This window comes from Phacochoerus africanus, chromosome 4 (genome assembly GCF_016906955.1).
Source record: "Phacochoerus africanus isolate WHEZ1 chromosome 4, ROS_Pafr_v1, whole genome shotgun sequence".
In the NCBI taxonomy this organism is placed as follows: Eukaryota; Metazoa; Chordata; class Mammalia; order Artiodactyla; family Suidae; genus Phacochoerus; species Phacochoerus africanus.
The window spans coordinates 1,591,780-1,614,457 of NC_062547.1; the positions used below are offsets into that span (position 1 = coordinate 1,591,780).

General features: G+C 65.6%; 1 protein-coding gene and 1 long non-coding RNA gene across 4 annotated transcripts; one reads left to right on the plus strand and one right to left on the minus strand.

Annotated features, from left to right (window-relative positions):
• The first annotated feature begins 474 nt into the window (after positions 1-474).
• On the plus strand, positions 475-15,340 carry TSPAN32 (tetraspanin 32). Of its 3 annotated transcripts, XM_047774963.1 has the most exons (9): positions 476-590; positions 1,746-1,860; positions 2,656-2,753; positions 6,089-6,163; positions 10,669-10,770; positions 11,297-11,383; positions 13,190-13,273; positions 13,540-13,631; positions 14,126-15,340. In XM_047774963.1, the coding sequence occupies exons 1-9, from the start codon at positions 525-527 to the stop codon at positions 14,325-14,327; spliced, it is 921 nt and encodes a 306-aa protein (XP_047630919.1). In that variant the 5' UTR covers positions 476-524; the 3' UTR covers positions 14,328-15,340. The 3 variants fall into 3 exon arrangements, with proteins under 3 accessions (XP_047630921.1, XP_047630920.1, XP_047630919.1); XM_047774965.1 differs by lacking the exon at positions 13,190-13,273 and having other exon boundaries at positions 475-590; XM_047774964.1 differs by lacking the exon at positions 6,089-6,163 and having other exon boundaries at positions 475-590.
• Positions 15,341-15,758: 418 nt separating this feature from the next.
• LOC125124815 (uncharacterized) lies at positions 15,759-22,638 on the minus strand. Its single transcript, XR_007134315.1, has 2 exons — positions 21,385-22,638; positions 15,759-16,569 (listed from the first exon to the last, which is right to left on the minus strand). It is a non-coding gene; the product is annotated as an uncharacterized LOC125124815 (long non-coding RNA).
• Positions 22,639-22,678: the final 40 nt, after the last annotated feature.

Consider the following 22,678-nt stretch of genomic DNA (forward strand, 5'->3'; position numbering starts at 1 on the left):
GCCTGAGAGCCTCCAGATGCCACAGGTGGGGCCTAAAAAGAAAAAAAGTGTCATTGTCACAGAACAGTTGAAATGCGGTTTCCTACGGCCGTTTACGTGAGGCCTCTCTCCCCAGTTCCTCCTAGGACGACGGCCCAGGCAGGACTCACGGATGCCCAGCCTTGGCTTGCCCAGGCTGCAGACGGCCGGGCGCCCTCTCCCACTCACCCTCCACCTTGCTCTTTGCAGGGTCCTCTGTAGCCGCGCCGCGAGCAAGGCCGCCCTTCCAGGAGGGGCCTCGGTTATCTGTAGCCCCCTGGGGTCCAGGCCAGGGCTGGGGGCAGCAGGGGACAGAGCCGGCCTGGCCGCCCCTTCCCTTCCCTTCCTGCCTGTCCTGTTTCCGGGGCACCCAGAGGCTCAGATGGCCGGGTGCTGAAAAACAGACATCTGGGTGGGGCACCCCTCCTGGGCGGGCAGCTGCGGTCTGAGGCCTCACCCAGCTGGAAACCACAGTGGGAGGGGGGCGGGGAGGAGAGGCGATCGCCATGGGGCCCTGGAGTCGAGTCCGGGCGGCCAAATGCCAGATGCTGGTCACCAGCCTCTTTGTCTTGGTAACAGCAGGTTGGGCAAGGGGCAGGCAGGGTGAGGGTGGCCTTGGTACTGGACCTCCAGCCTGGGGCCTTCCCCATACCCCCGGGCCTGCCGCCCTGTGGACGTGCGCCTGGGTCCTGGCGGGCAGAAGAATGCCCCGTGAGCCGTGACTGTTCCGGGCAGCATGGGGCCTGGGCAGGGCCTGAGGGCCTTGGGGGGCTGGTGAACTGGGGAGTGGGGGGGGGCTGGCTTCCTGCCCTGGCAGCTGCTCTCAGGGGGCGGGGGGCGGGAGGGGGGCTGCGAGGGGCTGGGGGGCTCCATTCCCTCCTCCACAATGGGGGTGACCCAAGAGTCCAGGCCCTTGGAGAAGCTGGACAGTGAGTGTGTGGGTTGGGGCGGGGATGTGACTGTGAGGGTGCGTGGTGGGGTGTGTGTGTGTGGTGTGTGTGTGTGTGTGTGACTGTGGGGGGTGTCGTGTGTGCCTGTGTGTGTGGGGGGGTGTCTGCGGGTGTGCTAGGGTGTCTGTGTGTTTGTGTGTGTGGGGTGTGGTGGGGTGTCCACACGTGTCTGGGTGTGTCTGTGTGTGCGTGTGTGTCTGGTGGGGTGTCCATGTGTGTGGGGGGGTATCTGTGTGTGTGTGGGGGGGTGGGTGTGTATAAGTGTGTGGTGGGGGTATCTGTGCGTGGGGGTGTGTGTGGTGGGGTGTCCGTGTGTGTCTGGGGTGTGTGTGTGTGTGTGTGTGACTGTGGGGGGTGTCGTGTGTGCCTGTGTGTGTGTGGGGGTGTCTGCGGGTGTGCTAGGGTGTCTGTGTGTTTGTGTGTGTGGGGTGTGGTGGGGTGTCCACACGTGTCTGGGTGTGTCTGTGTGTGCGTGTGTGTCTGGTGGGGTGTCCATGTGTGTGGGGGGGTATCTGTGTGTGTGTGTGGGGGGGTGTGTATAAGTGTGTGGTGGGGGTATCTGTGTGTGGGGGTGTGTGTGGTGGGGTGTCCATGTGTGTCTGGGGGGTGTGTGTGTGTGAGTGTGTGTGGGGTGGGGTGTCCGGGGTAAAGGCCTCCCTGAGCCCCCCCAGAAGCCGGCAGCTGACCCCATCTCAGCTGAACCCAGAGGCTAGAGGAGGCTGGGGGAGGGTCGGGGCCCAGCCCCACCCCCACACGCTGGGTCCGCCCCACCCCCAGCTCCTGGGCCTCGCTGTGGCCACCATGGCAGCTCTCACCTATTTTGGGGCCCCCCTTGCTGTCATCAGCCACGCGTCTCGAGAGAGGACCCCCTTCGAGGCCTTGCATCGTCGGGGTAAGTGGGGGGGCTGGCGGGGCGCTGCAGGTGCCAAGGGCTCGAGGAAGCCTGGGCTGGTGTGAGGTCTCCCGAGGGGAGCCGGGCGGGGGGCGGGGGCAGAAAGGGCCGCCCTGGAGTCCCAGCCTGGGTCTGCCTGCGTCTCCTGCCCTGCCAGGGAGATGGGGGACTGCGTGGGAGTGTCAGGGGGCGTCCAGACCCCATCTTCTGTGTCCGGGAAGAGGGGTTCAGCTCCGAGAGGGGCCCGGGGCACACAAGGAGGCCCCACGTTTTAACCCTGAGCCCCGAACCCCCGACTCCCTGGAGCAGGAAGCCTGGAGCCGGGCCCGCACTGATAAGAAGACAGCCCTCACGCGGCCCCCTGCCAGTAGGGCCTAGGGGACGGGGATGTGGCTTTAAGATAGGGGAGAAGAGTCCCCGTCATGGCTCAGCAGAAACAAACTGGACTCACGTCCACGGGGACGCAGGCTCGGTCCCTGGCCCCGCTCAGCAGGTTAACAGTTCGGCGTTGCCGTGGCTGTGGTGTAGGCCCCCAGCTGTAGCTCCAATTCGACCCCTACCCTGGGAACCTCCATAAGCCGAGGGCCCTAAAATAAAGGGGGCAGGAGAGCAGAGGAGGAGGGGGCGGGGCAGGGCCGGGGGAGGCAGGGGTGGGGGTGGGAGCCACATCCCCGTCTGGTGTGGGAGATGTGGCCCCTTCAGAGCTCCTGCAAGTCCAACAGCCTGAGTTGCGCTGGGGTTGGAGTTCGGGACCCCCACCCAGGTGCCCTGACCCTCCTCCCTCTCCACACCCAGCCTTCTTCGCAGGAACCGGCCTGGCGGGGCTCCTGGCCCTGGGGGCTGTGCTGAGCTCTGCAGCCACAGTGAGAGAAGCCAGGGGCCTCATGGTGGGGGTGAGTTCTCCCTGTCCCCGGCGCCCCCACTGGGATGGGGCTGGGAGGTCACAGGGCCCCGTCTCTCCCCTCAGGGTCCCGACAGAAACAGAGGCCCAGGGACGTGGGCCAGCCAGGACACCTCCACCCAGGCCCCATGTCACCCCATCAGCCCTGGGGGCCTTGAAGACCTGGCTCTCCAGACCAGGAGCGCATCCCAAAGGCTCTGGGGTTGCGGGGGGGTCCTGGTCCTATGTCGCCGGAGGCTCTGGGAATGGGCGGTGGGTGGATTCTCTCCCCTTTACGAAGTGGCCAGGCCGCCCCGTGTAGGTGGGGACAGGGCCAGTGGCCCCAAGGTGGCCTGCAGCCCGGGGGCCTCCTGAAAGGCACACCCTCCTTTGCAGCTGCCGGCAGTGGGGGCTTCCCGCCCCCCAGGTCCCACAAGCCTCTGACCTTGCCTCCCAGCAGTGGCCTTCTGCTGGCCCCAGGGCTGCTCCTCCCTGTGGCCCCGTCTCTGTCCCCCCTGTGGGCCCCGCCTCCCCAAGGACCCTCGTCCTGCCCTCTCTGGGCTCACACCCCCTCTCTCACCTGAACGGGGCCTCAGCTCTGGGCTGGTGCCTCACTGTCACCTGCACCCCCAGCCAGCACCTGATGCACACCCCCCCCCAAACCTTCTCAGTCAGCTGCCACTACCAAGTGCAGCCTCCCTCCCACCAGCCTGCCCCCAGCAGACCCCGCGTCCACCCTGTGAGCTCATGCCGGGGGGCTGTGTTTCCCTGGACGGAGGAGGGCGTCCGAGGCCGGCAGTCCTGGGCTCCCTGAGGTCACCTTCTGGGTCCCCAGGGCTGGTGGGCTTCTCGGCCCAGCTTGTGTCAGCAAGTGTTTGTGAAGGACTCCTGGGCGGTGGCAGGACAGGGTCACCTCCTGGGGCTGCGGCCCCGGGGCGGGGGGCGTGCTGGGGAGTGGAGCGGGGGCATCAGGCAGCTCCAGCCCTAACCAAGGCCCCACAGGAGCGAGGGCAGCCCGGTGCTATCTGGGCGGCACGAAGGCTCTGGCCTGTGCAGCCTTGCTGAGCGGTGGCGGGGAGGGAGGCCCCAGGGGCAGCTGACCAGACAGGTGGGCTGTGCCCCCAGAAGGGAGCCCTAAGGTGTGGAGCCTTCCAGCCAAGAGGCCCATGGCTGGAGGGCGAGGAGGCTGCCAGGGGGGCCAGACCCGGGGGATCCCAGGGAGGGCACCAGGAGAGGCCAGTGCCGGGGCAGCAGCATCAGCCACCAGGGGGCGCCATGGAGCTGGGCTCAAGGCCGAGGCGGGAAGACAATTGGGCCAAAGGCTCCTTTTCCCAAGGTTCTGGGCTCCGTCTCACCAGCTCCAGCCTCTTGTTGGCCCAGCTGGTCACCAGGGCCTTCCCCAGCTTCCCTGACCCCCTCCCCCAGCTCTGTGCCCTGATCAGGGACCCAGTTCTGCATCTCTGCCTGTGATGCGGTTCCAGCCCATGGCCGGATGCATCCCAACCACCCACCCTGCACCCCCAGCCTGGGGGGCCAGCCCAGCACGCCCCTCCGGCACTGGGAGACCCCACTCCCACACCTGCCCCTTTGAGGGGTGGGTGAGAGAGAGAGAGAGAGAGAGTGTGTGTGTGTGTGTGTGTGTGCACACGCGTGCGCGCACACGCGCGGAGGGCCAGGGAGCAGAGATCTTTCCATCCTGACGCTCCCCCGCCCCTTCCTGCCCCCACCTCCCGGCCTCCTCCGAAACCAGCCTCACACAGGAAATGAAAGGCTGGCGCAGGCTGAGCAGAGCTGGCAGCGGTGCCAAGGAAGCCATTTTGATGAATTTACGTGTTTTGTTTAGAATTGGGAGAGAGAAGCTGGGGGGATTGGGCCCGGCCACACCCAGCACCTCAGCCTTCCCGGGACTGGGGCCTGGGAAGCCACCCAGGACCCTCTGGGCGAGGCGGGCGAGCAGGAGGGAGCGCTGCTCCCGCTGCTGAGGACAGACGTGATTCCTGGAAAAAGCTGGTCCCCGGAGCTGGCTCCTGGCCCCCAGCCTGGGAGGCCGTGCTGAGCAATGGCTTCCAGATGGGAAGGTGGCCCCCAGCCAGTGGGGCGTGGTGGGGGGACAGGGAAGGGGAGGCATCTGGGGGCCGCCGTGGGACTGAGGCCTTGCAGACCCCTGGACAGGCAGGAGGGGGCCTGGGGTGAAGGCCGGTGGACTGCCCAGCCCTGAGGAGAGCTGGAGGTAGTTTGAGGGCTGCCGGGGTGGCCCACTCTTTCCCAGAGCCCGGAGAATCCCCTGGTACGGACGGTGACTTGAGCCCTGTCCAGCCCGGCAGAGTCTGTGGCCATCTGCCTCTGGGCTGTCCGTCCATGCCGTCGGTCACGGACTCTCCTGGGTGTCACCCTGAGTGGAGAGCCTGGTCGCCATCTGCCCCAGGTCACGGAGAGCCAGGGGCAGTTGGGGGTGACACGTCAGCTGAGCCAGCCACACAGAGCCGGGTGAGGTGGGGGGTGGGGTCTGCAGGCAGCCACTCCAGGCCCCGGGCAGTGTGGTCAGCAGGCGGCTTGACCGTCCAGAGCTCCAGGAGGTGCCTCGGCCTGAGTCTGGAATCAGAGGGCCACCAGCACAAAGTGGCGGGCCAGGACATTAAGTCGGGGACGTCCCCAGGTGGCACATAGGCCAGGGTTCCTAGTCGGTGATGACTCTCTGAAACTGCCCGCAAAAGAGCATTGGGGACGCGTGCGCCTTTTTAGGGGAGGGGCTGAGACGTTCATCAGTTTCTCAAGGGGCACCTCGAAGGGGCCGGCCCCTGTGAGAGAGAAGCGGGCCGCCAGAGCACCGGGGCCCGGGGTGGTGGCAGGGTCGGGAGACAGCTGGGCCAAAGGAATCAAGCAGGGCAGGAAGGGGGGCGCGTCTCCCCAGGGGCCCCACCATCTCGGGGTGTCCACCTGGCCACGCTCTCCGGCCAGGAACCTCTGGAGGCCTGTTTCGGAAAACAAAACCAAACCTGCTTGGCAAGGCCCTCCTGGTGGGGCAGCGGGCAGCCCTGAGCCGCTCCTCCTGCCCAGACCATGGGACGGGGGCCTTTCTTCTCCCAGCTCCAAATCCCAGGCTCAGGGAGGCTCTGCCCTGCCCTTCCGGGGTCGGGCAGGGGCTCTACCAACCCAGGGGCTGCCTGCCGCTCTGGGGCAGGGGCTGTGGCACTGCTGCCAACGACAGGCCCTCGGGAGCCGAAAGGGAGCTCCCGCAAAGGGCTGGGAGCCAGCGTGCCCACCACGCACGGCCTCGCCCTGGGACGGTAGGGAACCCGCCAGGCTGGCAGCCCGGTGCCTGGGGTAATGGTCTCTCCTCCGGCCCAGGCCTTCCTGTGCTTTGCCCTGGCGTTCTGTGCCCTGGTGCAGGTGGCCTTCTGGAGATTCCACGACCCCACCCAGGTAAGCCTCCTCCCACCCCCCACCCCGCAGGGGAAGGCCCCCCCAGGGGTTTGAAAGGGGGATTCCATGCTTCCTCTTACCTGCCCGTCATCAGGGCAGAGGGGACGGGGAGACCACTGTGGGGACATTCTCTGGATGGGCAGCAGCTCCCGGGGAGGGAGGGGAGGCAGGAACGGGCCCCAGACACCCCCTCCTCACTAAAGCCCTCCTGGGCCCAGCAGATGGCCCCTGGGGAGTCGAGTGGGGCGCAAGCAGGGAAGGGAGCCCCCCCCCCCACTGGCCCGAGCATGGCTTAGCGGGCTTGGTTCCAGAAAACACACCCCAGGGGGGGGCCGGGCCAGGCAGGGGGAGGGGCCTCGTGTGGGGGTGGGGGCCGGAGGACAGCGGCCCTTGGTCCAGGCCCCGACCTGCCTGGAGGCAGGGCTGCCCGGGTGACCCCGCTCGCCGTTCGCCGCGGGTCTTGCGCCGGTGGTTGGCTTCAGTGGTGGCCGTGGTTACGGCCGATGTGGGTCCCCCCCAGCGGGGGATCCTGTTTCTTCCTTCCTTCGGGTGGGGTGACAGAGAGGGACGGGAGAGTCCAGCCCCGTAGGCCCCGTCCCGAGCGCCTCTCTGCCGCCCTGGGCAAGCCCTCTCCTCCTAGGGGGCCTCGGTTTCCCAAGTGCCTGGAAGGACCAGCCTGGAGACCGAGGCCGGTCCGGCTGGAGTGTGCTCAGCTTCCGGGCAGAACCCCACACAAGCGGCAGGTGACAAGCAATGACACTGGTGTGTATCAGGAGTCCCAGTGGCCCCAGCCCCTTCGTTGCCCAGGCCCCCCAAGATGTTCATGCGGGATGCAGAGGCTCCCAGAGAGCGGCTGGGCGGGGAGGCCCAGGTCGTGCTGTGTTCCGTGGGTGTGCGACTCCCCCTCGGGTCCTGTCCTCCTTACCCACGGGAACGGGCCTCGTTTCCCCGCTCCCAGGGCTCCTTGGAGCTGATGAGGCTGTCACCACACCTCCCAGCGTGGTGGCCGTCCCCTTGGTCTGCGGGGGGAGGGACCCAGGCCCAGGAGGGTGGGGGCCGTGCGAGGTCACCCTGGCAAAGCTGGGACAGGAGGGGCCCCCATCCAGGGCTCTTTGCCCTGAGCCAATGCCTCTTTTCCCTTCCCTGCCCAAGGGTCACCACCACCCCGGCATCTTCTGGGGTCACCCACGTGTGACAGCATTGAGAAAGGCCCTTCCGTCTGGCTCTCGGACGAGTCGGAGCCCTGGCCGAGCAGGCTTGGCTCTCTGTGGGGCTGGTCAGCAGACTTGACAGGAGGAGCTGGGCCTGGCCGGTGTTATAGGCCCCACACTTCCCATCCACCGAGGAGCTGGCTGCCCATGCACAGTCGGGGTCACCACATGGGTGGTCCCGGCCAAGACAGCTGCCAGGGTGCCCTGGGGCCCCATGCAGGGGTCCCAGGGGGCGGCTGGAGCCCACCCTCTGTCTCTGACACTACGTGTTTACAGCTCTGATCTCAGGATTTGTGGTTCTGTTGCGGGGGTGGGGGGAGGGGATGCAGAGAGGCGGAGAGCGTACAGGGGCCACAGGCCGCAATCCGGCTGGGGCCCCTCTTGGGGAGGGGAGCGGAGGAAGCAGACGGCTCCCAGCTGGGCCTCTTCTCTGTCCCAAACCCTGCCACCATCCCCCACAGAAACCATCCCGCTCTGGTCCGAGCTCCAGCTGACCCGCGTGCCGTTCTCCGGGTCAGTGGAGGCCGGGGCTTCCTCCCAGGCCCACGTGGGCACAGGTGGCCCGGGGGAGGGTGCTCTGGCTTCAAGTCTGGGGTCAGCGCTCACCCAAGGCCCTTGGGTGGTCAGCTCACCTTCCCTGGCCTGTTTCTTGGTCTATAAAAGGAGAGCGAGGACCCGGCAGGCAGAGGGGCTGCTGGGCAGCGGGAATGGGCCCGCGAGCGCAAAGGGCCAGTGGAGCCCACCTGTGCCCCTGAGCCCAGGTCTGTCCTCCATCACCTGGGCTGGTGCAGACAGGGCACTGCCAGGGCATAGGCCCCAAGCACCAGGGCCAGGCCGAGCCCCCCACCCCGGGACATCTTGGCCTCAGGGACCCCCCCCCCCCAGGGCTGGACAGATCTCAGCTCCTTCCTTCCACAAGGTCCTACTGGAGGCCCAGGGAGCAGAGAGCACCCAGCGCCAGGGGGCCCAGCCAGGCCCGTCCACCCCCACTTTTCCTGCTGCACGCCTCCCGACTGACCCCCTAAGGTGAAACACAGGGTCAAGGTGGCCCATCTGCAGCAACCCTACAGACAGGAGACCTGAGGACAGACGGGCAGGACAGGGACCGGTGGCCCAGAAGCCAGGCCGCCGCCCCTCCCCCCAGGGCTCATTCAGGGAGGCGTCCTGAAGCTGGCGCAGGCCTGCAATGCGGAGACTGGGCTGTCGTGCAATGAATACAGAGCACGAGGGCTATTAATTATGCTCCCGCAGGAGCCTGAGAGCCACTCTGCCACGGCGCCCTGTCCCCAGACGGGCCTGCCAGGGCAATGGATTGCCTGGCTGCACTTAAGAATTCATGCATGGATTAAGTACAGCAGTGCAAAGGGCTGCAGTGAAAGACAGCCGTCCTCGCAGCTCCCGGGTCGGCGCCCCGCCCCTCCGCCCCTGTCCAGCCACCCCGGGACCCCTGGGGCTGGTCTGAGACCACCTGCAGCGCCACCCAGGCAGGCTTAGCAGACAATGGGGAGGCGGGTGGTCAAAGGCAGTGAGCGTTGGGAGGGGACGCCCCAGGCGCCTGATTGGGGTTCAGCAGCCCAAGGACACCCCTGCTGAGGGGCAGCCCCTGGCGTTCTGAAAGACAGGGCTTGAGATAGGGGCACGCTGGCAGGGCACACCCAAGGCTCTGAGACCCCCCCCCCAGCCCCACCCCCAGTTTTCTCATGGAGAGACACAGGCCCCCTGCACCTGGTGGTGAGGGAAGGAAGGTACAAACCGCAAGCCTGCCCCCGCCGCCAGGCCCTGGGGTCATATGGGCAGGGAGCGGGGCTTTGCCTGATCTGCTTCCTGGTCTGCAGGACAAGCCCGCGGCCCCCGCTTCTGGGGTCTGGGAGAGACGCACGGCTCAGCCATCAGCAGGGTCCCTCTTCTTGCTGGTATTACGATAACGCCACCTCACCGTGGAGGGGCCAGGGTCTCCCTGGGCCCCAGTGGGGGTGGGGCCGGAACCATGAGGGTGGTCTCAGCTGGCCTCCTTGTCGCTGCCCTAGGCGCCACCAGACCCTGAGTCCGCCCCAGGACCTCCTCCCGTGGGGACACAGTAGCCTGGCGGGTCCCCGCCCCCATGTCACGGAGGAAATGAAAGCCAAGCCAGGGCCCCTAGCCAGGCCTCCTGCCAGGGTGGCCAGCCTGGCGCCTGGCCCCAGCCCAGGACTCTGCCCACCCCCCAACATGGGGGCGTGGACCTGCTGGCTGAGCTTGGGATGACTTTCGGGCTAGGTCTCAACGGCAACGGTTAAGGAACGCTGGCATGTTCGGGGTGAAAGCCCATTGGGTTCCCACTGGGGCACAGGGCTGTGGACAGCCGCCGCCTGCCTGTCCCCTCGTCCTCCAGGTCGGCACTGGGAAAGCCGCTCTCCTTCTCTGGAGGGCAGGCGTGAGTGGCCAGAGCAGGCGTCTGCTCACCCTGGCCCTTTGGGTCACCCCTGAGCCTGTCCCAGCTGTCAGCATACCGTGGGGGTGGGAAAGGAAGGGAAGGGGGGACTTAGGGTCCCGGAGGCGGGAAAGGAAGCATCAGAAGCAGGGGAGCTCAAGAGGCCTTGTCTGCACCAGGAGGCCGGCGACCCTGGAGCAGTCATGGAAGCCCTCCCGGAGGAGGCAAGATTCCAGTTGATCCCTGAAGAAATAACTTGTCAAGGAGAGGGTGTCCCAGTGTGGGGGTGGCATGAGCACATACACAGAAGGGGGTGCTTAGCTGGGCAGAGGCAATGAGGCCCGATTGAGGTGGGGTGCGGAGCGAAGGCAGAGCCAGCCAGGCCCCTGTGGCCACCCTCCCTCTCCGTCATCTGCCCGGGCTGCCTGCGGCCCGCTCTGGGCCTGGGCTTTCTGTACCGGGTGGTTCTGGGCGAAGGTCTGGAACGCCCCGGGGAGCAGAACTCCTGGCATGAGGCCTCTCCTGGCTTCTCCCCGGGGCCACCATTACTTTCCCCTGCCCACCGCCTGTTTCCAGGTCAACAGAAGCAGGTGGACCCTTGGGCCTCGCACTGTAAGGCCAGAGCTGGGGGCGGGAGGCAGAGCTCGGGCCTCTGATTTATCCTGCAGAACCCCCCGTGCCCAGGGCAAGAGTGGCATTCTTGGGGGCCGTTCTTGGTGGGGGACGCCCTGTGACTGGCCCCCAGGGGGCCAGGCTCCACGCTCGGGGAGGAGAAGAGGCGCTGGGCCATCTCTCGGCGCCCCGGGCCAGGCCCGCCTTCCGAGGCTGCGTCGGGGGCCCGGAGCCCCACCAACGCAGGGCCTTCCGTGATGCTCTCGGTGCAGGTGGAAGACGCCGTGTTGGACACCTACGACCTGGTGTTCGACCGGGCGGTGAAGAATCTGTCCGGCATCTGGCGGCAGGAGCTGGCAGCCATCCAGGACACGGTGAGCTGCTGGGGGAGGCCCCCTCCCGGGCAGCTCCGGGCTGGTCTGCCTCCCCAGGTGGACTGCCATCCAGAAAATGGGCACAGGGCGGCCCCCGGAGTCAGCGGGCTGGGGACCAGGTGCTGAGCAGGATGCCCCGGGAGGGGGAGGGGCGGGGAGGAGGCGGCCCGGAGCCAAAGGGCGTCTGGTCCAAAGAGGAGGAGGAATTTCGAGACGGCGATGGCATCGGGTTAGGCAGGGCCTGGTGACCGCCGGCGCTGGCCCTGGCAGGTAAGCCATCAGCCAGGCAGGCCGGCAGCTTTAGTGAGCACCAGCCACGGGGGGTGGGGGCACGGGGCCAGGCTGCCCAGGGCCTGGTCCCCCGCTAAGCCAGCTGCATCACCCCGAGCGCCAGTCTTGGCCTCTCGGGGCCTCAGCTCTGCTGGACCCCTAGTCGCTTGGCCCCTTCGGGCCTCAGTGTCCCCAGCTGTCCGACGGGGACTCCGGGGTTCCGAGAGCAAACTGTCTTCCTCGCCTGTCCTTGCAGTTTCTATGCTGTGGCAAGAGCTCTCCGCTAGGGCTCCAGGGCAGCTCCGGGGCAGACCTGTGTCAGGGAGAGGAGCCTGCAAGACAGGTGAGGGGGCAGGGCCAGCCAGGGGTGGGCGGGGGGCAAGGGGGCCCTCGGCAGATAGGCTGGGGGAGGCTGCAGCCACAAGGGCCGCGGGGGAGGGGCTGGGCTGGGGGCACCTGACCCGACGTGGCCCAGGTCCTCCTCTAGGCTCCAGGGGCTCCTTCGCTCCCTCCCACAGCTCCCGGCCTGGCGGCTCCCCAAGGCCAGGCACGCTGTCCGGCACTGGGAGCCCACCCACGGAAGCTTCTAGAAGGGCAGAGGGCAGGTGGGAGACAAACAGGGGTGAGCAGTGCCCAGGGCCCCCAGAATAGGAAAGGTCAGCCCTGCCTAGGTCGGGGGGCAGAGTTCCGAGCCCCCCCCGCCCCCAGGGAGCCAGGTCTTTCTAGGGAGGCCAGAGTCCCTAGTCCCTGGGCCAGAGTCCGGCCACGAGGGCCTCAGTGGGACAGAGGCGGGCTCTTCCCACCACCACGGCGACCTGCCCTCCCCCAGCCCCCCTCCCCCTCCGTCCAGGAAGCAGACTCACCCCTATCTCTGGTGAGAGGCTCCTGGCCACCTCCAAGAAACAGATAGGAGGAGGCAAATGGCTCGGGGCCCAGCCTGGGACAGAGCCAACAGCGCCATCCCATTGGGCCCTCATGCTGGGAAGGGGCAAGGGCAAAAGGCCCCAGTGTGCAGGGAAGGGGGGAGTCAGGAGGCCCGTTCACGCCACCCAGGGAGAGGCCTCAGGACCCCGTCTGCAGAGGGGGGTGAGGGCGGGCTTGGTACCTTCTGGGTTGTGGGGCAGGGCCCTGCGTTTGGCTGTACAGGCCTCGTGGCACAGGAGGGTGCGCAGGCCACCCTGGGGGAGGGGAGGGGGGGCAACGCTGGGGTCCTGCGGGCTGCCTTCCAAAGAGGACGTGCGACCACAGTGGGGAAAAGGGGCCGATTAGGGTTCTTTTTCCCACAAGGCCCCCGCACCAGCACGCAGGGGTGCGGTGCTGCCCAGGGCTCCTGCAGCCATTTGGAGCTGCTTTCTAGCAGGGACAGTCCTGACCCACGCGTCCCCACCTCCAGGGCAGCCGGCGCTGGTCCCTGTCCCAGGTGTGAGCAGGGCCCGGGTTCCAGCCAAGGCTAGAGATCCAAGCAGCCGCGGGAGGCGGGGGGCTGCAGGGCTCAGACCTGTCCACGGCAGATGGACAGCCCAACAGATGCCAAGCCAGCCTCCTCTCCCCCCCCTCCCAACCCGGTCCTGGCCTTGAGAACCAAACCCAGCCTAGCCCCCTGCACTTCCGGCCCCCGGCCTATCCCTGACGCCAAGTCCATCCCCAGAACCAGATGCCACCACTGAGTGGTTCAGAGACAGGACCGTTGCCTCCCTTTTCCTTGGAGACGGAGCCGCTGTGGATCCCCGCTCGGGCTGGGCAGTGCAAGGCCAGGATGGGGGCAGGACGAGTCCAGGACCCCCCCCCCCAGCCCCCGATCCTCAGCCAGGCTCTGTGCCCCACCCTGGATGGGGTGCTGGGGACCCCATAGTAACTGAGACCCAGCCTGCCTCTCGGGGGACAGGGGACCAAACACACAACCCGAGGCAGGCAGCCCCAGGGACTCCCCAAGGGCGCTCCCTGCTGCACCCCAGGGAGCCGCAGTCCCCACAGAGGCGTCTCCACCCTGCTGGGTTTCGCCTGCTTCCGGTGCGCGTCCCCAGAGCGTTGGGGCGTTGTCCTGCCATGTGCCACACCCCGACCTCCACAGCCGGAGCGTGTGTCCTAGGTGGGCTTCAGCTCTGGGCTGGGAGGGTGGTCGGGGCTCACGTGGGCCGCCCTCTGCCAGGACTGCCTGCGGGGGCTCGGGAGCTTCCTGAGGAACCACGGGAACGCCGTGTCCACTCTGATCAGCCTCGGCCTCGTCTCCACGGTACCCCCCCCACTCCCAGCCCCCTCCCCACCTCCCCGCCCCTCCGCCAGCCTGAGGCCAGGCCCCAGACCGAAGGGCAGGACTGGGCACCCCAGGCCGGAATCCCGGATCTTGGGGACCAGCTGGGCTTGCCCTGCACGGGGAGCGGGGAGCAGCGAGCCGCAGGCCTGGGGGGCAGGGGTGATGGCCAGGAACCCTCACAGCCCAGTGCCTTTGAGGGGGGGGGGGGCTGAGGCCCCTCCCCCACAGCTGCCGCTCCCCCCCAGGTGTACGCCGTGCTGCTCAGCGCCTTCCTCTGCTTCGCCATCCACTCGGGCCGCAGCTTGGACCGCAAGGGCAAATACACCCTGAGCCCAAGGTAGGCCCCCACCCCCTCGCCACCTTCCCAAAAGGGTCCTACAGGGGGGCGAGTGGAGGCAGGGCAGGCAGGGAGTGCCCACCCCTTCCCCCAGCCAAGATCTCTGCCTCCGCCCAGAGCACAAGCCACACTCTAGAGGGGGCTTGGGTGGGGGGGCCACGCTGAGGGAGGGGACACCTACCACGGCTCCTAGCACCTCCCCACCCGCCAAGCCCCAGCCTCCCCGGTGCCGTCTCAGCCCGCAGCGAGAGACGGTGCTTCTGGGGCTCCCAGGATAGCCCCGGCCAGGACCTCTGACCTGGGGAGCCCCAGGCACCCCGTGCACAGGGAGCAGGGGGGGCCCAGCAGCCCCTCCCCCCCTCGTGCTCCCACCGGACCTGCTGGCCGTCTCCTCCACCCCCCACCCAGCCGCCCTGCCCTGGCCGCCTGGGTGCCCGGCCTGCCCAGGTGTCCTGCCTCGCCCCCGCATCCTCACAGTTCCCTCTGCCCCTCAGGGCCGGTGGCCGCCAGCCCCAGGAGCCCATCTTCTTCAGATGCTGCCGGGAGGGGCCAGCACCTCGTCACGCGCCTGAGGCAGATGTTTGCGAGGCCCGTCCAGGTCCGAGCAGATGCTTAAGGGCCTCTTTCCTGCTCCAGGACACGAAGCCGCCCACCCACGGAGGCGGCAGTGACACTGCGGCCCTGGCCCACACGTGATCCTTACCAGGAGGGGACCAGGCCTTTCCCTCCGCGTCACGCGGGCCCGGGAGCCAGGACCTCCGGCCAGAGGTGTGGGGCTGGCGCAGGGGGACTCTCACAGGCTGGGAGCCGGCGGGAAGGAGGCAGGACAGAGGAAGCAGAGGGCAGGCTTGGCCGAGCTCTGCATGGAGCCTCGCAAGGTCAAGCCCAGCTGGGGGCAGGGCTGGGCTCCCCCCCGGCAGACCCTGGGCCCCTCCAGGCCACCCCCCTTCCCTGGTCAGGGGGTGGGCAGAGTTCAGTTCTGCGCGGCTGCAGGACCGGGGCCCCTTCCTTGCCAGCTGTCAACCGGGCAGTTCTGCTCCCCGAGACCACCTCCCCTTCTCACGGGGCCCCCCAGCCTCAGGTCCACACGGCAGGGGGGCTCCTGCTGGTGCGGAGAATTCCTCTGACTCTGCTACCTGCTGGAGGGCTCTGCTTTCAGAGGCTCAGGGGGCTAGATGAGCCCACCCAGGTAACGCCCCCGGCCAAGGAGCAACCACAGCGTTAGTGATTCGGTGTTTACGGAACCCAGGGACTGAGGCCGGCGGGGCGGGGAGGGGGCATTTGGGCACTTCTGCCGGCCGCAGCCCGGCCGCCGGCCACCCGACCGCCTGGTGGAGGAGCGCTCTCTAACCAACTGGCGCATCCTTCGCTCAAAGCCCAAAGTCCCAGGTGGGACACCAAGCTGGCCCAGCCGACAAAGGAGAATGGGATACGTCTGTGACAGGGACAAAGTGACAGATGCCGACTCATCCGCCGCTCGTGTTTCCAATCCCACCCTCTCTTCCCACACTTTCACCTTCCAGAACAGGCTCCCACCTGATAGAAAGCAAATAGCCCCCCTGCAGGTGAGGTGCACAGCCCCCCTGCCCCCAGAAGGTGCCAGAAGCCTCATAGTTCTGCGTTTGGTAACCATCCAGGGACCTGGGGACGTGCTCCTCTCCTCACTCCCTTCCTCTCATCTTGCAAAATAAATTTCCCAGAAAGTTTCAGCTAAATCTCCACACACAGCAGTGGGGGACAGAAAGGGGAACCTCGTGAAACCCTGCAGACCTGCCTCTGATGCAGCAGGAGAGCGGACGCTGCTGGGAGCCGTGGGCTGGTGCTCCTTTTGGCCGCGGCCGTGAGGCCAAGACGGCCGCCACGCTCGCCTGCTCCGCACCCCGGGGCCAGGTCCCCTCAGCGGCCCGAGCGCCTCTCCTCTTGTGACTCCCTGTGACACAGCAAGCTGAATGAAGACCTCCAGCCCCGGTCCCCGGATGTGGATGTGGAGAGGCTGACGGCACCCCGCTTCCTCCGGACGGCTCACCCGGCCGTCAGCGCCACCCCCTTTGTGCTCCCTAACCCCGGGGGGGAGAGGTCCCAGTGCACCGGGTGGGAGCCCCAGTTCCAACTCCAGGACGCTCTTGCTTTGTTCAAAGCATCGTGTTGCCGGTCACAAAACGTCCCAACCAGGAGCGCAGGACCTGCCGGGCGAGGGGCAGACTGTTGAGAATGGCTCATTGGTTCTAATGACATGCGCCCCCCGCCCCCGTACCCTGATTTGGGGGAAACAGCGCCATTGACTAGCATCGCCTGCAGGACACAGTGCCGGTGTCACAGCGCTGTCCCCGTGGTCCTTAATGATGCCACCTTTCCTTGGTTCCTCTGGCTGGGAAGTCGCTCCTCGGCCAAAAAGGACCCGTGAGGAGCCGGGAGAGTAAATTAGGCTTTAAGTCAGTAAGGAAAGCGCTGGTGCCGGCGGGGAGCAGATCCGAATCCAGCAGGAGGGCTACGTCCAGGGGGAACAACCACTACCCCCCCCCCACAAAGCAGGCGTCCGTAACGTTCACCTCTGTGTCAGCGTGACCCTCGCGGGCCGCAGATGGGACTTCACTTCTGGGGGAGCCGGGGCGTGTTTCCAGGTGGACGCAGTGGAGCAGGTGGGCCTCCCCGAGTGGGTGGGCCCCGTCCAGCCACTGAGGCCTGGACAGAACACAAGGCCGCGTGGCGGGGGAGACACGTGCCTTTCTCCTGCGCCCCCCCCACTCCGACCTGGCACAGCTCAGCCCAGCCCCTCCTCTCTCAGACTGGGGTTCCCCCCATCCGCCCCCCGGGTCTCACGCCTCCAGACGCAGACCAGATGACATCACCACGCCGGCCGTCCTGGGTCTCCTCATGCAGACAGCAGATTATTCCCAGCCTCCAAAACCACGAGAGCCAATTCCTCAGGACGCATCTCCTTTTATAGAGAGATAGGTAGGTAAACAGAGGATACGTGGACGGACGGATGGATGGAGACCGAGATGCCACAGTGGTTCTTTCATCTTTATGATTACTTTGGCTGCACCCGCGGCGTATAAAATTCCAGGGATCGAACCCACGCCACGGCCGCGACGACACCAAATCCCCAACCCGCTGAGCCCCCAGGGAACACCAGCCCCCTGGTTCTGTTTCTCTGGAGAATCCTGACCAATCCAGGGTTCTAAGCCAGTGAACCTGTGAGCAGGTGGCAGGCCGGCTCCCAGGAGGTAAGACACCGCATCTGGGTGCTGAACTGGATGCTGCTGTGAGAAACCATCATCCGGCTGCGGGGTTGTCCAGGTCGGCCCGACGGCGAGGCCCCCGGGCAGCTCCCCTTGCCACCCTCTCTCTGCTTTACATGCGGCCACTGGGTGGCACAGGGGTGACTGGGGGAGGGGCTGCCTGAACGCCGTGGGTTCAGGAACCTCACAGGGTCTGGACGCCCAGCGTCACGGGCAGTGGGGAGCCGCTGGGCCTGCCCAGCTTCATGACCCAGAGGATGAGCGGTTCCAGGCACTCTGCTTTCCCACGGACAGAGCCAGCCTCTCCCTGAGCCCAGAGGGAAGCCAAACACAGCGTGGGCAAAGGGGAGGTGAGGTCCTGGCAGGGTGCGGCGGTGCCCCCACGTGGGACCGAGATCTCCAGCTGCCGGAGCCACTGGGGCACCTCCACTGGCTCTGTACCCGACGTGCCACCTGGATGCAGGCGGAAGCGGAGCCGGTGCCCTGACGCAGCTTCCTGCAGAGGTGCTGTGCACAGGTGACCACGGCCACGCAGGGGACCCACCTGTGTGCCCAGGACCCAGCAAGGACGTGTGTTTTCACAGGCTTTCTTCCAACTCTGCACCTTCCTCCGCACAGCGTGTGGGTCGGAGGCCGGGGCGCAGGTCGGACCAGTGGTCAAGGTCCCTGCGGACTCGGCTGTGGCCGAGAGCCGGGGCACCTGCGCAGTCCCCAGGCAAGACCGCCCTCCTGTCCCTCTAGCTAATGGCAAATGGCCTCTTATTTTCTGCCGCTCGGGACAGCCCCAACATGCCCAAACCAAACGAGGCATCCCCTGGTGGGGCAGCCACGTGCCAGGTGCGGCCACCTGCACCAGTTGAATAACCTGAAGCCACAGCCGCGCTTATGTCACCCCCTGATTTCAAGAGCCACCCCGGCTGTGGGCACAGCTCACAGGCTGAGAGCCGAGGTAGGGTCCCATCCAGCGGCAGTGGCGCCAAATCACGGTGCGCGCGCACGTCCACCCTCAGAGAGCTCGCCCAGCAGCCCTCCGAGTTGCTCGTCCCAGCTCTAGCCTCACAGCGGTACACAAACTTCAAACTTCCGTCACTCTGGCAGGTGTGAGGTGCTGTGCTGTGCTGCCTTCCTGGTCCCTGCTTGTTCACCAGGTTGTCATGATTATGGGCTGCTTCTGTTTCCTATTCTGCCAAATACCTACTCGTGTCTTTTGCTGAGATTTTTACTGCATCCTACGTCTCTTCTTCTGACTCATGGGGAAGTGTTATGTCTTACTGGGTAGAAATCACTTGTTACTTGTGTGTAAAGATTATCTCCTGGAGTTCCCACTGTAGCTCAGTGGGTTAAGAACCCGATGCTGTCTCTGTGAGGATGCGAGTTTGATCCCTGGCCTCGCCCGGTGGATTAAGGATCCGGCATGGCCGAGAGCCATGGGGTAGCTGAAGATGTAGCTTGGATCCGGTGTTGCTTTGGCTGTGGTGTAGACCACAGCTGCAGCTCTCGTTTGACCCCTGGCCTGGGAACGTCCACATACCACAGGTGCAGCTTGTGTTGCTCAGAGGTAGAGATTCGATCCCCAGCCCAGGGAACTCGGTTAAGGAGCCGGCATTGCTGCAGCCGCAGCGTAGGTCACAGCTGTCCCTCGGATTCAGTCCCTGGACCGGGAACTTCCATACTCCTTGGGTGTGGCCATTACCCCAAAAAAAAAGACTGGAGTTCCTGTTGTGGCTCAGTGGTAACGAACCCGACTGGTGTCCATGAGGATGTGGTTTCAATCCCTGGCCTCGCCGTGAGCTGTGGTGTAGGCCACAGACATGACTCAGGGATCCGGCGGTGCTGTGGCTGTGGTGTAGGCTGGGCAGCTGGAGCTCCAATTCAGCCCGTAGCCTGGGAACTTCCATATGCCACTGGTGTGGCCCTAAAAAGACAAAAATAAAGATTGTCTCCCGTTTGTGACTTGACTTTCACTTTCTTTACTGTGACTTTTGGTGAACGAATATCCTTTGCCTCCTACCTTTTAATGAAAACATTAATACAGAAAAGAAGCAGAAAGAATTATACGATGAGCACATATTTATCCAGTGTGATGGCTCATTTCGTGTCAACTCGGTCAGGCCTTGGTGCCCAGCGAGTTGGTCAAACACCAGTCTCGGTGTTGCCATGAAGGGCTTTTTGTTTGTTTGTTTTTCCTTTTGGTCTTTTTAGGGCCACACCTGCAGCATAGGGAGGTCCCCAGGCTAGGGGGCAAATCGGCGTTGCAGCCGCCAACCTGCGCCCGGGCCACAGCAACGCGGGATCCTTAACCCACCGAGCGAGGCCAGAGGTGGAGCCTGCGTCCTCTTGGGTGCTCGTCGGGTTCGTTTCCTCCGAGCCGCAGCGGGGAATCCGCAGGACCTGCTCTGCTCGATTCCTTTGGGCGTTTACTCGATCCAGTCTTTGTCTAGCAACGTTTCCATTTCATCAAAGTGTTTGAATTTCGCAGCCTGCAACTTTTTCCCAATTATTTTGAAATAATTATAGGTTCACAGGCAGTGGGAACAAACTGCACGGGGAGCCCCCTTGCACTGCCCTGCCGCCCGCCCCCCCCCCCCCCCCGGAAGAAAGCTGACGGAAGAACCTGCTGTCTCAGCTCCATGGGTTTCACAGACGCTCCTCAAAACATAACTGACTAATAATAAAATGGGGAAGATGGGGGACTCTGCCTGGCGGCGTGGAAATCAGAGGGTGACTAGGAACTGGCTTGAGAGAAAGGTCGTCGATGGGGCAAAACAAAGGTCTTCACTCAGAGCTCTCGGGGTCGGGGGGCCCAGGGGACCCCCAACACTTGGGGGCCCCCAAGAAGTCTGGTCTGTTTTCCCCAGTTTGGAGGAATGAAAGGAGCAGCGAGGGCGCAGGTGACACTGAGGGGGCAGACCTGGAAGCCCCTGGGGACCGTGATCAGGCAGCTTAATCAAGGTCAAAGTCGACAAGAGAGTCTGCTGGAGACCCAGAGCCTTCTGGGAGCCGCCGCCGGCCCACACCACAGCCACGGCAGCCCTGGGTCCCTCACGCACCAAGCGAGCGAGGCCAGGGATCGAACAGCCTGGGCATAGTGCTCGGGTGGGGACACGGGCCGGGAGGCCGCGGTGCAGAAGCCCCCAGGCCCGTGGAGCCAAAACCAACCGGCTGGTGGCGCCGGCAATCGGAAAGGCGGTTTGGGGGAGTACGGGGGGTGGCAGGGGTGCAGCCAGGCTTTACTTCACGATTTAGGACATGGGTATTACGGATATGAGGCCACAGCCGGGGGCGCTTCCCTCCCCAGTGAGACCACACCCTGTAGGTGAGGCCCCAGGGGCAGCACTGCGAGGAGCCGGGGTTGTGGACGCAAGGCCAGGCTTGGGAGGACAGCGGGGCTGTCGGCCCAGGCTCCCGAGAAGTGACAGCGCCTCTGGAGCCTGCTCGCGCCTGGGGGTCGGGCTCTGCCCCTGCGGGCCGCCTCCCCTGCCCGAGCTCGCAAAGGAGGTGGGCAAGCCCGCCCTTCGGGCCGGGCTCCCTGGCCCAGCTAAATGGGAACCAGTAAGAGGGCCTGAGCCCCCCACCAGCAGGGGGAACAGAAGCAGAGGCGCCGGGCGGGCAGGTCTTGTGCGATGGCCACACGCCGCCGAGACCGGGGCTGGAGCCCACGGGACCCTCCCAGCCACGACGCCCGGACTCTGGACAAGAGACCCTCCATTCAGGAGGTTTAGCACCTTGTCGTCAGACCCCATGGAGCCATCCCCGGGGTCGGAGGACGGAGAATGATCACAGAAACTGAAGGGCCCAGAGCGTCCAGAGGACGAAGGAAGGAACACTCTGGGGACAGAGCCATGGCCTCCCGGGAGGCTTCCCGCAGCCCGGGGAGCGGCTGGATTCAGCAGACAGTGCCCCACGAACAGCTCTCCACTGACCATCAAGGAGCTGCTTGGCCTGCGGGCCGCAGTTGCCTGCTGTCTGGGAGGCGCCAGTCTGGATGGAGAAGGAGGGCGCAGACCTCCGTCTGGCGGGCTGCCGGCCGGCCACGGTGAGAGGGTTGAATGGTAGGCACAGTCCTGCATGTGGGTTTCTACTGACACGTGGGCAGTGGCAATGAGCATGAGGGCAGCATGAAGGCTACGGATACCTGGCCCGTTAAAGGGACGCCCACGAGGGCCCCACGGAAATCACTCTGGGGGCGTGGGGGTGCTCAGGCGGGAACATCAGGAGAAGCCTCGGCAGGTTTAGAAGGCGCTGGAATCTGGAATCGGCAAGCAGGTGCCTGCTGTGCTCAGCTGAGGCACGTGCCTGGGTGCACGAGGTGAGTGGACAGGGCCCCCGCGGTGACGCAGTGATGGGTCCACAGCTTCGGAGGCACAAAATGCCAGCAGGAGAGGGGCCGCCACCAACTACAGACCCAGGTGGCAAGTGACTGTGGGGCGGGCTCCCTGGGGTGCAGGGGGTGCCCGGAAGCTGTTGGGTCAGGCTGAGGCTGGGAGCCTGGGGGACAGGAAGACGCTCACCCTGGACGCAGAGGCTCAGAAGCGGTGAGCAGACGGGAAGAGACGTGTTGCGTCTGGGCGGCCGACCATCGTTTCCTCAGCACGAGGCACTCGCTGGACCGCGCCTCACGCCCAGCCACGGGCAGAGCTGCCCTCCTGAGCGCAGGTCTGAGAGGCTGAGACGGGCCGCAGGGCGCCCACCCCGCACGAGTGGACAGGGCCAAGCTGGCAGCTGTAGCTCCGATTCGGCCCCTAGCCTGGCAACTTCCACATTTCCTTATGCTGCAGGTGCGGCCCTAAAAAAGCAAGAAAAAAAAACAACCACCAAGAAAATGCCCAAAATGACCAGGTCTGCAGCTACAAGGGCCAGAAGCAGAGATGACCTCGGGCGAGAAACTGTCACTGTCTGTGAACCTGACGTCGGGGCCTGAAGAGGTGGGGGGGGTACTGCCCCCGCCCCCCTGTGCGAACCTGGGGCCGACAGCAGGAGCAGCGGCGTCCCCCGGGGGTCGGAGAGCCCACGAGCCCGGCACCCGCGTGGACGGAAGCGGGCTGAGGGCAGGCACCCTCTGGGTGCACAAGGCGGCCTGCAGTCTAGACCGGCTCCGTGTGAACCTGCTACCCATCCCGCGGGCGGGAATCTGGGTGCACACGGAGGAGGTGGGCAGCAGGTGAAGGGTCAGGGGGTGGGCCCGTGGGCTCGTGCTGGAAGGAAGGGAGTCGGTGCCCAAAAGAGGCTGGGGACAAGGGCGTCCCACAGCTCACATACACCAGGGCCTGAGAGGCGGGCCGGGGCCCCGTGCACTCCTGTTTTGGAATCTGACCGCATCGTGAGGCCCGCTCCTGTGTGGCCTCGCCCTGGGGACATTCTCACGCAGGGTGATGGACTGGGCTGGCTCTGGCAACGTGCCAATGTCGTTTGACTTTTTTTTAATGGCTGCGCCCGCGGCACATGAAAGTTCCTGGCCAGGGACTGAATCCGAACTGCAGCTGCAGCAATGCCAGATCCTTTAACCCACTCCGGCCAGGGACTGAACCCGTGCCTCCACAGCGACCTGAGCCGCTGCAGTCAGATCCTTACCCCACTGAGCCACAGTGGAAACTGCAGTATCTCTTGACTTTTACAGTGGTTTTGCTAGAGGCTCTAGTCAGAGACCAGAGGGCACCCGTGATATAAGAAACAAATTAGGAGTTCCCATTGTGGCTCAGCAGTAACAAACCTGACTAGCATCCATGAGGTTGCAGGTTCGATCCCCGGCCTCGCTCCGTGGGTTAAGGATCCGGCCTTGCTGTGAGCTGCGGTGTAGGTCGCAGA

Excerpts from the sequence above, each read along its gene's own strand:
- TSPAN32 (XM_047774963.1), top strand. The coding sequence starts at position 525 with ATGGGGCCCTGGAGTCGAGTCCGGGCGGCCAAATGCCAGATGCTGGTC. Across the intron at positions 591-1,745 it reads TCACCAGCCTCTTTGTCTTG|CTCCTGGGCCTCGCTGTGGC; the intron begins GTAACAGCAGGT and ends CCCCACCCCCAG. Across the intron at positions 11,384-13,189 it reads GAGAGGAGCCTGCAAGACAG|GACTGCCTGCGGGGGCTCGG; the intron begins GTGAGGGGGCAG and ends GCCCTCTGCCAG.